Genomic DNA, 14,386 nt, shown 5'->3' with positions numbered 1-14,386 from the left:
AGTTGTTTGCTTTGCCTGGTTAGCGCTCTTTTTAAAAGGTGACCGGCCTTCATGGAGGAGTATGGAGGCCTCAGGCTGCCAGCCAGGAGCTACAGCCGCTTCTCCTGCAAGAAATTCAAATTGGTAAGAAACTAATGAGGAAGAGAGGGGAAAACCTATTTAGTTTTATAAGTGTTCATCAACTGTCAGGGTGTCTTCATTAGGGTTTTCCTTTGCAGTCCTTGGTTTTGAAGCATCCCTGAAGTCATTGGACAAAACATGAAGTAAACCAATCACAGTGGAGATTAAAGTGTCTGTGTCCACCACAGATTTGAACTGAGGGGTGTTATGAGAGAAAGAGACTAAAGAGGAAGCTGGGTCAGCCTGAAATAGAAACGTCAGGGTTAGAGCCAGATCTCCAGGGGCAGCCGGGATTTATTTTAGAAACCCTCCAAAAGAGAGGCAGGTAATAGACACTGTGACTTTCAACACATTAAAGAAAGCCTTCTGCTAGGATTTGGTCTCATAAAATCCTGGATGAATGAAAAATGATCAGCGGACGTGGCTCTACACTTTGTTCAAAAGTAGATTTCCCCTTAGAATGGTAGAAGAAAGCACTGCCATCAGAGCGTGTCTTCTGAAGATTCGGCACTCGGTTCAGTGCCATTACCTGAGTTATAACGAGAGCTGTTTTAGGTCCTAAATGTTTCTCGTGAGAGATAGCACTTCATAGCGGCTCAGGTCCTGCTGTGATCCCTTTATAGTTCTAACTCATGTCGGCAGATTAGTTCATAATGGCGTGTTAAGTGCAGCGCTTTTCAGGTTGCCTACTGAACCCTGAAAGTAATACGACTAATAGCCCTGAAGTTATCAACATGATTGTTTCTGGAAGGCTGTGTGTCGTCAACGTAATGTGAGAACTGTGCTTCAATGGACGGACCTGAGGTGTAGTGTGTTACTCTTGTCATGTTAAAACGTGTCGCTGCTTGGTTTGTGATTTTCATTCTTGAAGTTCAGAGGGAAGACTTAATGGTCGAGAGGTTGAGACAAAGTAATTCTCTAAGTTATGAAACACTTTCAAAACCCGCGGGGTGAATTTGAAGTGCACCCCATTATCATTTATGTTATTCATTTATGTTTTTGTAATTTTGATTAATTCACCTAAATTCACTGCTTAAGTGGTCATCAGGTTGCAAATACTTTAAGTTCCTCTAGGATCTCATAGTCTTAATTGTATTCCGACTCAATTGTGATGAAGTTAAGCAAGCATTCTTACATTTTACCATCTTTTTATAAAAGGGAAATATTTACAGAGTGAAGGGATTCTAAAACCTCAAGGGCATTTTCAATTTCCACCAACAACTCCCTTGTGTACGTCCATGCCAACATCACAGCAGTGTTTGCTTAGCAAGCAGTGAACAAGTAAGTGTCAGTGTAAACAACTTCAGAGATGAAAGAGTGAAAGTTACTCATACAAACATGGCCACAAGAAACACTAAACCACATCTGCTTCCCTCCTCTATAATCACCCTTCATCATGGTACATCGTGACTTAACTCAGGACTCTGCAATTGAGCCATCGGGCCAAAAACAGAAAGTCAAGGACGCTCTCTCAGTGTGATGCCCTGGCTGCCCTCTGCCTCCCCCTCTGCCTCCCCCCGCCCAGCTGACCCGGCTCTGCGGGGATGGCCTCTATGCGTCATTCCTTTCTGTAGGCATCGCACACCAGCTCGGTGACTCGGCAAGCAGAGGCAGCAGGGATGCTGGATGTGAGGCAGATTTGCGTGTTAATGTGAGAGAGAAAAAGACGCAGCTGTCTGAACCGGTGACTCATCGCTGCTTGTCACACGCTTTGAAGAGCTGACTCTGTATCAGTTCAGAAGGTTTAAATTGGATGTGATTATGTGAAACATGCACATAGACACATGCTTTCATACAGTAGTGACAGAGCATGGTTGGTTGTTTACAAGTCTTCGTTTTCGGTAGTTGCTAATCTGAGTTCAGTGGAAAGTCATGATGTTATCTTCTGTACTGTAACATGTGACGGGGTCAGTTTGGTTATGCAGGCTATTCTTTATTAGTTTATTTTTGATCGGTGTGAACAGCATCTGCTTTTTATCTTAGTGTCATGCTTTCATTTCAAATGTCTTGGAGTTCTGAACATATTATAGAAATTGTGCAAATGTTCAAATACTTTCAGACCACACTGTTATTAGTCTTTGTTAAAACAAAACATTTTTCCAGATTTAGTTTGTGAAGGTCATAAATTCCACAGTATGGAGGTCAATAGACCAGATCGGCCACAACTGACATTTTCCATAAGGCCCTGACAGTGTGAATGAGTCAGTGTCATGTTTCTTTCTCTGGTGACAGTAAAGTCCCTGACATGAATTTACAGCTCCTAAAAAAGACCTAAATCCTGAGAGGAGAGGAGAGGAGAGGGATTACTGGGAGCTTTTGGTAATGGAGGGATTTTCCCTCCTCGAAAATGTATCTTTTGAACATCCGACTTGTTGATAGGGAATTTTTGCATTCTGTAAGGCACTGTTACCAGTAATCAGGTGACCCTAAAGCAGCTCCTCAGCACCCAAAAGTCACGGCCAACCAAGTTGCCAACCAATTGCTCGAAAATGGAAAGAGTAGAAAGAGAGGGAAAAAGACCAAGCTGAACCGCAAGAAATACATCGAGGACCCTGCTTTTACAAGACAGCTCACTATGGAAGAGCTGGAAGGGGGAATCTCTGTCCTCAAACCAGGAAAGGCAATTGGACTGGATAATATTGCAACGGAACAGATCAAGCACTTTGGTCACAAGGCAAAGACTTGGCTCCTACAGCTCTACAATGAGTGCTTAACAACACACAAGCTCCCTAACATCTGGAAGAAAGCCCACATTATAGCACTGCTGAAACCTGGGAAAGATCCATCCGCTCCGAAGAACTTCAGACCAATCTCACTTTTGAGCCACACCTACAAACTCTTTGAACGTCTGATCCTCAACAGAATTGGTGCCTTTGTTGACACTTCATCCCTGAACAAGCAGGTTTCCGCCCTGGCAAGTCGACAACTAGCCAAGTACTCAACCTCACCCAGTACATCGAAGACGGATATGAGAAAGGGATGGTAACTGGTGCGGTATTTGTCGACCTCTCAGCTGCCTATGACACAGTCAACCACAGACGTATCCTCAGTAAGATCCTGGAGACCACAAGAGACACCCGCCTGACAGAGCTGATTGAAAGCATGCTTGAAAATAGGCACTTCTTCGTTGAGCTAGGAGGAAAGAAAAACAGGTGGCGAAGACTCAGGAATGGCCTCCCACAGGGAAGTGTGCTTGCACCGCTTCTCTTTAACATCTACACCAACGACCAACCAAAAAGTGTAGACACCCGCCGCTTCATCTATGCAGACGATCTTGGCATAGGTGCACAAGCCACTGATTTCAAAATTGTGGAAGACAGACTCTCTAACGCTCTGGCAGGGCTAACACCTTACTATGAAGAGAACCACCTACGTGCAAACCCATCTAAGACACAGGTGTGTGCCTTCATCCTGAGAAACCGTGAAGCCAAGCGCCAACTGAAGGTCAGCTGGTCAGGAACCTCCCTTGAACACTGTGAGCACCCAGTCTACCTAGGGGTAACCCTGGACAGATGCCTCTCTTTTAAGACCCACACTGAAAAGACAAAGTGCAAAGTGAGTGCGAGGAATAACATCATCCGCAAGCTCACCGGCACGACCTGGGGTGCAAACCCACAGACTCTGAAGTCAACCGCACTAGCCCTCTGCTACTCAGCTGCCGAGTATGCCTGCCCAGTATGGGAACGAGCTGCCCATGCCAAGAAGCTGGATCCCGCCCTCAATGCTAGCTGCCGCATTATCACAGGCTGCCTGAAATCAACACCTACAGACCGTCTGTACATCCTGGCAGGCATAGCCCCACCAGAGATACGACGAAATGCAGCAAGCAAGAAAGAGCGCCAACAACAGTCTACTGACCAAAGACATCCTCTCTTTGGCCATGTGCCAGCCAAAAGCCGCCTTAAAGCCGCTCGTGAATTGTTGTTACAGAAAGAGAGGGGTTTTAGGTTGCCATAAGGCTGTTGACGGTGTTATACATCCATTGGTTGGTTTTGTGGCACATTTGTAACGCTGTGCCAACTTGGGCAAGCACGCAGGAAAGCTTGAGCGCACACAGGGTGGAGAGGTGGTGTGAGGTTGAGCGATGGAGAGAAAGGGAGAGAGAGAGATTGAGCAAGGCAGAGAGCCTGTGCAGCGGTCTGCTTGCGCACAGAGCAGGAGTTTGTGAGAGAGCCGGCTTGAGAGTCAAATTCTCTTCAAAATATAATTGATCGCCAGCTGACTTGCTTGCTCGTTGGTAACGTAACTGCTTTCTTCTAATGTGCCTTCATCTGGCGCTGAGTTGCCATCTTCCTTTCGTGAACCACTAACCTAGCAAGAGTAAATTGACAGGCTGCTGTGCCGCATCTTACTCAAAAACCCACACGACTCAATCCAGCGAAAAACTAGTCTTGCGCGCAGCCTTTCATTCAGAATTTCCAAGCAAAATAAAAAAAATGATATTAAACTAATACAAAAATAAATATTAGGACAAAGCACTACAAATAACAACAATAAACATCATAATAAAACAATAAAAATGTGGTATTCAGCCCCGATTAAAACAGCGGGCCCAAATCCTGGATGGGCGGGCCTGGCCCCATGGGGCCCGCCCATGACGCCGGGTCTGCATCAGCAACAACAATTGAGCTAAAGGCGAGCGAGGCACTGCCCCCTGGAGCAGACACCAACTACGCAGTATGGAAATGCCTAAACAGAATAAGATCTGGTGTTGGACGTGCAAAAGCCACTCTCGCCAAATGGGGATACCTAAATGACGGGGACGTTGTGTGTGACTGCGGCATTGAACCACAAACAATGCAACACCTCCTGATATGCCCCCTGCTGGAGCAACCCTGCACAACATCGGACTTGGAAGAGTTTAATGAGAAGGGACAGCAATGTGTTCAGCTGTGGCTGAACCACATCTAACCAAGCCCTGTAACTGACTGCCTTGTGGACACGATAAGAAGAAGAAGTGACTGAAACCAATCTCAGAATGCATTGAGGCAAATGCAGGAAACACTCTTGACAGGTTGTGGTTGAGGGCTTACTATTAGACAGAGAGGAACGGCAATCCAAACCTCAGGCCTGGTACTTTGGTACTTCAATTTTGTATTTTGAGCAGTAGTCGGGGAAACGCGCCACAAAGTACCACGTTACAGTAATGAGATTACATTTGTCTGTAAAGCAGTAATTCACCGGTTACTGTTACTTAGCGCAAAATGATTTTGTGACATGAGTTACACTCAAAGGTTCATGGAAAAGGAGTAAAATGGCATAGTTGCATAGCAGAGATAAACAGGCTTGTTGCAGCATACATCACAGAGGAAATGTTGCCCGTTTCAATGGTGGAATCGCCATTTTTCCGAAACATATTGAGCGAGATACAGGTAACAGGCGGCCGCCATCAGACAGGAACACTTTTGCAAGCTACCTGTAAGATATCTTTTCCATTTATCAAAATTAGCCAACTTTAGGACGTTGTGGCATTTCATACAGTTGCCTTTACACAGGAAGTCGTTGAAGATTTGAGCGTAGATAAAAAACAATCTAGACTTAGCAATGAGTCCGGAAATAGATCAGGAATGGATGAATCCGACATTTTGTTCAATGTGAACTTGTGATATTTGACACGCTTTGAGACTTGGTGCTCCACACGTGTTTCATTCGGCCCCTTTCTACTTTGCATGCACTGTGTTGTGGGATAATACATTGACTAGTTGATCTGAACACCACCCTCCACTCAATTATTTTAATGGATCACATCATTACAATATTGATTAATCAGTGCCTCCCTGTGATGTTGAGACTGGGCTGGAGTCATTGTCACCTAATTATTGTCCGATAGATATTGAGTCAAAGCTCACTAACCATGCAGCCTATTAAAACGCCTCTCAGATCAGCCTGCTTCTCATCAGCATGCACCTTATCCTTCTCTCTTTCCGTGACCTTGCAAGCAATTTTCAGATCACAGAAGTTTTAATAAAGGTGCGCTTCAACACACATGATTCGGATTAATGCATGGTGTCTTTTTTTTAAGTTGAACTAATCGCCAAGGTCCTTGATTTACAGAGATTGGAAAGATATTGTTGCACTTTTGTTTGCAGTTGAATGGACGTCGGTGTTATGTATCATTGAGGATGGTAACATTAGTCATAGTCACATTCATTTTGTTTTCACGTTATATTATTATTATAAACAAATCAAGTTAAATAAGGATAGATTAAGGTTGGCTGTTAGATCATTTATGTTTTTGGAAAGACAAGAGGGCAGAAGAACTCGACACACAGCTCTGACACATTAGGCCTTATACAGCTGCTGTGGCTAACGGCTAACAGTTGCCTTCAAGAAGACACATCAAGAAGTAAGAGTGGTGAGCTTCTGGTAAACTTGCCATTAGAAAAACCAATGTTAACCTTCCTTTTTATATCTGTTCAAGTCTCAACCAAGTCCTGAGAAAATGTGTCTCCTTCCAGATACACAAAAAGTTTAATTCTGTTGTGACTTGCCCATTTCCCCTTTTTCCTTATGCCTTTTACAACCTAAAATTGCCCCCCCCCCCCCCTGCATGACCTCAGGCAGTTCGCCCCCCCCCCTGGTGTCTATCTCTGACTGACATCTACCCATTTCACCTTGATTTTAATTACACTCCAACCCCTCAATTTACCTGCCCGAAACTACTTCAAAGAAAGAATACACACAAAAGACCCTGAACACAGCACTTCAGCACCTTCTTCTCTGTGACCAACTAGGAGTGTGAATCGATCCTAATCCTGTTGCTTGAAGGCTTTTAGGCCCTACGTCTCACTCAAGAGGATTTTTATAACTGTTCATTTGTGTTTTGGTATGCAGCCAGTGCGATTCAAACATCGCTCCGAGGCTCTTTGAGTCTAATGTGTGGTCGTGTACTCTCATAGACCTTTTGCATTTAAGCTTGTGTGTACAGAGGAGTACATGTGTGTGCGTGCGGCTTTGAAGTGCGCACACCTGTTGTAAGCCATCATGAGAGCAGTGATTCATCCGATGAGTAGCATGGCAAAAAAGCTCTGGGTCTGTTTACAGTACAAACACAAAGAAACAAGGGGTCACGGCCGTGTCACACACCTCTCCATGCACGTTGTGTGTCCAAGTTTGTGCTAAGGTTTGACCTTAACAATGCTGTGCACTCATTCAGTAATAACCAGTGCTCTCGAATTTCCCAGTAAGTTTACATTCACTCTTGAAACCAGGTTCTTAAGAGTAATTAGGTATGAAGTGTACTTACAACCTGATAACCTGATTTAAAATGTGCTCTTTATGCAGCAGGTCAATAATCATGATTTCCCCCCCACCCTCAACCTTATTTATATTGTAAGTAAATAATGTAGTTATGTTTCACCCTTAATGGGCAATAATCTTAAAACAGATTGTACTGTTCCGTTTAATTCTGCTGCTGAATATTTCCACTATACGAATGCATAAGTCTCCTTGATGCCACCGTCTGGACTGTGGAATTGGTTTTAAACCCTTTGTGGGTTTTTTTGTTCTAGATTTTACTCTCATGAATTGAAAACACAATCTAAAAGGGTTAATATTTAAAACTGGACAACATTTGACCTATCAATCAAAAGAAGCTCCGCCCTAAAGCATGTGCTGCTTTATTGTCTATTGTACTCTAAATGGGCACATTATCTAAAAAATGTAGAACATGCTGTATTGTGTTAGACTTCAAACTAGTCATTGAGACATTAAACTAGTCAGTGAAATATGAATGGAGGTAAAACATTTAGTGAGAACCAGTGCTTTAGCTTTTAGAAATAATGCAGATTTAAGCCTCTTACATTTTTCAGACCCAGGAGTTAGACGCTTTAACACTATAGGTAAAGATTTTTAGTTTCATCTTGCAATACTGCTGTCACAGCGATACATTCCCCAAATACAGATGGTTCAATGCATGTAAAAAAGGGTGACATTTAACTTGAACATTTAAAGCAGTAGACTACTACAGAACAGAAATAATCTGAAACATACTTGAGTGTCTCTTCTCTGTCAACTTTTCACCTGACTGGCAACACAGCTTTTTGGTTCGTGTGAAACCCAGATTAAGACCTACTGTAGAGAGAGATGTCTTAATATAGCCGAGCTGTCAGACATGTTTCAGATCCCTAGGGGGGGGAAAAGTGTTCTGAAGTTACTCCTGTTAAACAGACTATGCCATTTACAGACAAGCCTGGCAGTATTACAAATCAGGACGGTGCACCAATGCTTTTATTGTGCCAAAACATTTCAGTTTCTAGTGCAAGTTCTGTGCAACTTGACATCAACTTTTCTATGCCTCTTATTTTTAGCTCACCAGAAATAGAGACTCACTTCTCTTGAGGAGAGAGAGTAAAAAAGAGAGAGTTTGGCGACTAATTATCAAGGCAGCTATTCAGATTATTCAGATGCTTGCTCTGCCCCCCGCCTCTCCTCCCCCCAGGCAGTGAAGGGTCTTTTCTGTCCCCAGAGAGTGATGTCAGCATGGCCCATTGAAAACAGCCGCCGTGGCTGCGAGATGAATGCCCTGGCTGAGCACAATGGCCCCAATTTGAATACCACGCGGATATATGCCAGATCGGAGCCCCAACAAAAGAAAGAGGGCTACTCTGCTCCCATTCAACCATGTTGTTATTTTATTAGTCGTAAACTTGCTTCAACCATTTATACCTTTTGTAGTTTTCAAGTGTTTATGGAGTTTGAAACACGTGGACGAGCTGACAGGGTCGCCCCCGATTTTGGACTGGATTTTATGTTTGTTGGCTGATAACTGAACGGCGTGGTTGTGTTTGTGTCTGAACGCAGATTTACACGGACTGGGCCAACCACTACCTTGCCAAGTCAGGAAACAAGCGTCTGATCAAGGACCTGCAAACAGACGTTGCAGATGGAGTGCTGCTGGCTGAGATCATCCAGGTCGTAGGTAAGGAAAACACACTTCTGATCGCACAATCTGCAAAAAGGAAAATAAGCTCCGATCACGTGCTTGCTAAAGAAAAAAGTCAAACATGTTGTCATCTACTTTTAGAGCTTTGACTGACCTTAACCAAACAAATAGCTTAATCTCTTCCAAAACAAGGGGCATCACCATCCAATAACCAGCAAGGTGAATCACTTCATTACGTATTATATGATGTAATAATGTCAGTTTGAATCATGTCAAGAGTACATTTCGTCCTGCACCATTCAATATTTTACTTTCATCCAGCATTGATAAAGTTTGGACAAAACACTCAAATCAATATTTTTCAGTTTGAAGTAGAGGAAGTAGAATTTTCTTTAGCTCCCAAAATGTTGTTATCTATTCAATTAAGCAAAGAAAAACTCACTTCGCCTAACATTAATATGTGAGAAGAAACAGGACATCATTTCTAAATAGAAGAACAAAACAAAACTGCCCCATGAAGCCCATGAAACTATACCTAAAAAAGCACATTTCCGAAGTAACCTGTAAGGTGTTTCCCTGTACTACGTATTCATCACAGTTCCTCTCTTATTTGTACACACATATTAATCACATTTCTCAAAAGCAAATAAAATCTTTATCATTATTACATTCACCAACAGGAATTTTAGACCTGATTTCCTTGTGTTTTTAAAGATTGTGATATGAACTAGGATTACCTGGTTTGGTTGTAATCGTGGGCTGTTCCTCCGTCTTTTTGACCCTCGCCCTCGTCTGTCTCATCATCGGTACTGTCATTTTGTCTGGCCGTCCTCAGCCTGTCATTTCAAGTTCCGACAGCTTTGAGGCTGAAGCATCCCGACACCAGCTGACCGGTGACTCAGCATGTCACTGACTGTCTGCTCCCAGCTCTAACCCTTCACTCTGACCCACATTTCTACTTCCTATGCCCCGTATGGCTTCCTGGTGCACAGAGAGAAATCTCACTGTCATACTGTAGCTGTTGCATGTGATTCTATTTGGAGAGTTGAATGAAGCTTGACAGCCTCTCTTTCTCATACGTTCATACTGGCTCCAGCTTTTTATCCTCATGATGGAAACTTAAATAATTCAGATTATTCTTTAACAACACCAACAGTCAATCCTGCACACATGGAGGTTGTCAAACTAAATGTAATCGCAGGCCACATTACAAAATGAGCTGCATTGTGGGCGATGTAACCAATAATAAACGTATTATATTCTTTGCAAGCTCTTGCGGGCCACATCAAATGAAGTCGCGGGCCTTGATTTGACACCCCTGCTTTAGAATAAGTGAGCTTGTTGTAGTGGAATACAGGCTCTAAATACTCCCAGTGACTAGACCCACAAACTAAAAGTAGATGTTGTTCTGGTTATTTTGTAACTTTATAGAGGCCTTCTGTTTTGCTGGCCAGTGATTGACCCGCCATACTTAAACAGTGACCCTGATTCTTCTTTCACCTCAAAAAGGTTCTTCCTCCTGAGACGAGACTTCATTAAAACTGTAATTCAATTTCATAAGTTTAAATGAAAGTACACTTCCTGAGTGCCTGTAAAATGTTTCTGCATTTCTAGAAAATGAACTAATGAACTAAAAAAAGGTTCCCGGGGTCTGAAAGTGTCACAACATCATCCCCTTCATTCATTACTTGTTGTATTCTCACAATATCAAGCTTACACACAGTATATACTGTACTCTTGGACAGCTGACCATCGCTGCTCCTGCCCTGCTCTTAATTGAAAACAACACGAGCCAGAGGCATCCATTCCCCTGTTCCTCCTGCTGCCTCCTCTCCATTCGGAGAAAAGCTCACACCACATAAGCGCCGGTGAAACAGGAGCTGGCTGCTGCTGTGGAAAAGCCATACTGGGACCGGATATGGCACCACAGTAGCTATTGGACCAACTTACATCCAAGGTCAGGACTTTGGAAGAGGAACACCTTCAGATCAAGGAGATCAGTGAAGTTTGTTGAGCCCTCCTTGAGGGAACCGATCAGATTTGTGACCTTTAAAGATATTTAAGATTGGGATACTTTTCTATCTTTTCAAAGAAGCCTTTATATGGTGTGGTTCCTGGCTTTGCATTAGTCAACCAGGCAAAATGTGTCTAGTTATTGTGTTTAACATTTATTTTGGCATAATTTGTGTCTCAAAATCACACAGGAGCTATCTCTTGTGACAGTGTGCAATTTATCAGGAAGCAGACAAATATTCTCAACTTCAGTATTGTTTAATTAATGATCATGTTATGTATTTACACATTTATATTTGTAGGACATTTGATTTTACAAATATAGTAATGGCAATGACCAGTGTTTCTGGCCTGTAGTTTTTGACTGTATCGTTTTTATATCCTACACCTTCAACCATTATTAAAACTAAATACACGATTAATATAAATCAACATGATCAACATACAGCTCTGAAAAAATAAAAAGATAAACTTATAATGCTACAGTACAGTGATCTCTTAATTTATTCCAGAGCTGTAGTTTGGTTCAAAGGGGTCACAATCCAAGTAGTTTTAGAACCACTGCCAAAGCCTGGTTGTGAGTGTCCATTGAGTCCAGTGTCAGCAGAACACATTTAAAGACCAATATGTATTCACCAGACACAAACAGGGGTATTTTCCCCAGGAGTAAGGTGGTGCAGTACAGGTCCTGAGGTGGAGCTGCACTGTGAGCCCCACTGTGCTGCTGGCACAGTTGTCAGCTGTGAGCTGATGATGGTGTCTCAGCTGCTGTGGGCTGGGCCTCTAATAGATGGGAGGAATCCCTGACAACACACACGCACACGCCCCCCTCTGAAAGGAAGCAGCACAGCACACATCTCGGTCGGGCCCCCAGTGGCCCTGTTCCCATTTACTGTGACCAGATAGTGTTTCATGTCTCTGCGGGAGGGAAAGGAACACCTCTGCTCTCCTCACTCAGCCAGTAACTGTCTGGTACACACACTCAGGGATTTCCACTGGAAATAAAGAGAGGATTAAATCAACGCCTGAAAACCGTTTTCATTCTACCTTTCTTCTATCTCTGTCTCTGCCTCCTCTGTCTCTCCTCAGCCAATGAGAAGATTGGCGATATCAATGGCTGTCCCAAGAGCCGGACTCAGATGGTAAGTGACCTTTTTTTTAATGTTTTGGCAGAAAGTTGTGAAATGTACCTCTGTGTGACTTTCTGTGTGTTAACACGTCTTTGATGTCCCATCTCACCGGCCCATGTGGCTCTCGCTGGGAGCCGCTGTGCTAAAGCCACCGGTGAATAGTTAGTCCATTTATTTTTACTTTTGTGGTCTTGCGGGCTGCCGTCCGTGAAACCTCTGGCTCAGACTTCTGGCAGTTGGCTCTCAGTTGAAAGAGACGCAGGCTTTGGCTTCGGGGCCAGTTTTGCCTCATCTTATTACACTTGCAAAGGAGAGAGCTTTCCTCTCATCTCCAGGAGTGAAAGGAGGCAGGGAGCATCAGCGCTGGTGACTGAGAGGGTGTTTACAGCCAGGTATGATGGGGTTCTGTCCTCAGACATTTAGGCAAATATCCAAGTGGGATTCCCTTTGTAACGCTGCTGGTGGCATTCAGGTGTTTTTTTTTTACAGTTTTGTTTCTCTGTGGGAAATGAGCCCAGGGCAGGGCTGCCCTCCACTGAATGTGAAGGGTCGTAAATTGGGCCAGTGTGCCAGCTGAGGGGGCTATTTTTGGCCACCAGCCAGACTACTGAAGCCTCCCAAAGCACCAGAGAGAGAGAAACAAACACACACACACACACACACACACACACATACACACACACACACACACACACACACACACACACACACACACACACACACACACACACACACACACACACACACAGTTAACAACTGAGGAGGAGGTGGAAGCACAGCTGATCATTTCCCCTTCATTGCAGGGATGGAAACATATTACTGTATTTCTTGGTAGTGTTTTCAGCATTTTAAAGTACTCTGTTTTAATGTTTTGATGTTGGTATGTCTCTTTGTTCTGCCACTTATTAAATTGTGATGTGGATTTAATTGTGTCTTACTGAGCTACTGAAAAGTACATCAGCCAAGATCTAAAATCAATTCAACATACTATCCATATAGAGCTGGAGTGGAGTTAGCATTGTAAAGTCAGTAGAGATAGGTGATAATATATTAGCATAACATTGGTGATCCAGGATGACTGGGATCATAAAGCTGGTTATAAACTGGGCCGGTTAACTCTGTGTTTTCCTGTCTGGCTACCAGTGCATTAACATGAAAGAGCTAGCGTTTTGAAATGCTAAAGTGCATCATCAGAAACATAATTGAAGTACTTATTGGGAAATAAGATATCCATGGAAACATTTGGTTATAGCAAAACCAAAACCTTAAATGGTTAAGAAAATGAGGCCAAGACTAAACAATAAATAGAGGAATTATCAAATACTATATGTTGTTTGTAGAGTGCATATGTTTAGTTTTTTTTCCGCAGGTTATTAATAGAATATTATACATTTGTGATGCACAAAGTTAGACTGTTTCTTCCAAGCAGAGAAGAGAGGAGGAGAATATTAGCTAATACTTATGGTTTATTCAAATATATAACTTTAAGGGAGCTAATAAACAGAATGTGGTTAATCTTTCTGTTAAAAGACAACAGTCTTATATTAATAGGAATAAAGGAAAATTGGCTCGATTGAAATGCAGTTTTTTATTGTCATTGTTATTTTTAAGGGTCTAAAACTGTCCCAGAAAGTCGGAATCTGATACTACTGACCTATGCAATTATATATCGCTCCTAATTTATTGTCACTTTATTGTTAATTCAGCACATTTGTCCATTTCAGGATCCTTTGTTTGTGATGACTCAGCCTTTCCAGTGAGTTAATTGGTCAGTATAAAGCTTTGTGATACCAGAAAACCTGAGTTAGATTAAAATTCACTATAGAGATACATGCACTAAGTCACATTTGAAAATAGCTCCCTCTCAACTTCCTGTCCCACTCACTATCAATTAGGCCTCTCCCATTAGGGCTGATTGTGCCCCCCGGTCGTCATGTAATTGAGCGTTTTGCACTCTTTGGTCTCAGTGGTCGGGGTGTCTCTCCGTGGTTTTGTTGTGCCATAATGAACATCCTGTGAACCCTCTCTTACATCCCGCCCGCTGTCATCTCCAAACACAGCAGCTTTATTTTAAAGACAGGAAAATTGTAGGATACCTCTGAGACAAATCAAAGTAGGTCTAAATATATAATCTCTGTCTGTGATTGTGTTCCCAGTGTTTATAGTTGGTGTGTCAGTCAAGAGAGAAAGAAAAAAACATTTTAAAAGTCTGCATTCAAGCAATTGAGTGGCTGTCAAA

General features: G+C 42.9%; 1 protein-coding gene across 6 annotated transcripts in view; it reads left to right on the top strand.

Annotated features, from left to right (window-relative positions):
- nav2a (neuron navigator 2a) overlaps nt 1-14,386 on the top strand; it is a 236,575-nt gene that overhangs the window by 146,854 nt on the left and 75,335 nt on the right. For all 6 annotated transcript variants that reach the window (XM_079666825.1, XM_079666824.1, XM_079666822.1 and 3 more), the window contains 2 exons: nt 8,923-9,040; nt 12,107-12,159. In XM_079666825.1, the coding sequence (XP_079522951.1) occupies nt 8,923-9,040; nt 12,107-12,159 (171 nt within the window). The remainder of the gene's footprint in view (nt 1-8,922; nt 9,041-12,106; nt 12,160-14,386) is intronic.

This window comes from Notothenia rossii (assembly GCF_949606895.1).
Source record: "Notothenia rossii genome assembly, chromosome: 2".
Lineage (NCBI taxonomy): Eukaryota > Metazoa > Chordata > Actinopteri > Perciformes > Nototheniidae > Notothenia > Notothenia rossii.
This window is presented reverse-complemented; position numbering and strand designations above follow the sequence as displayed.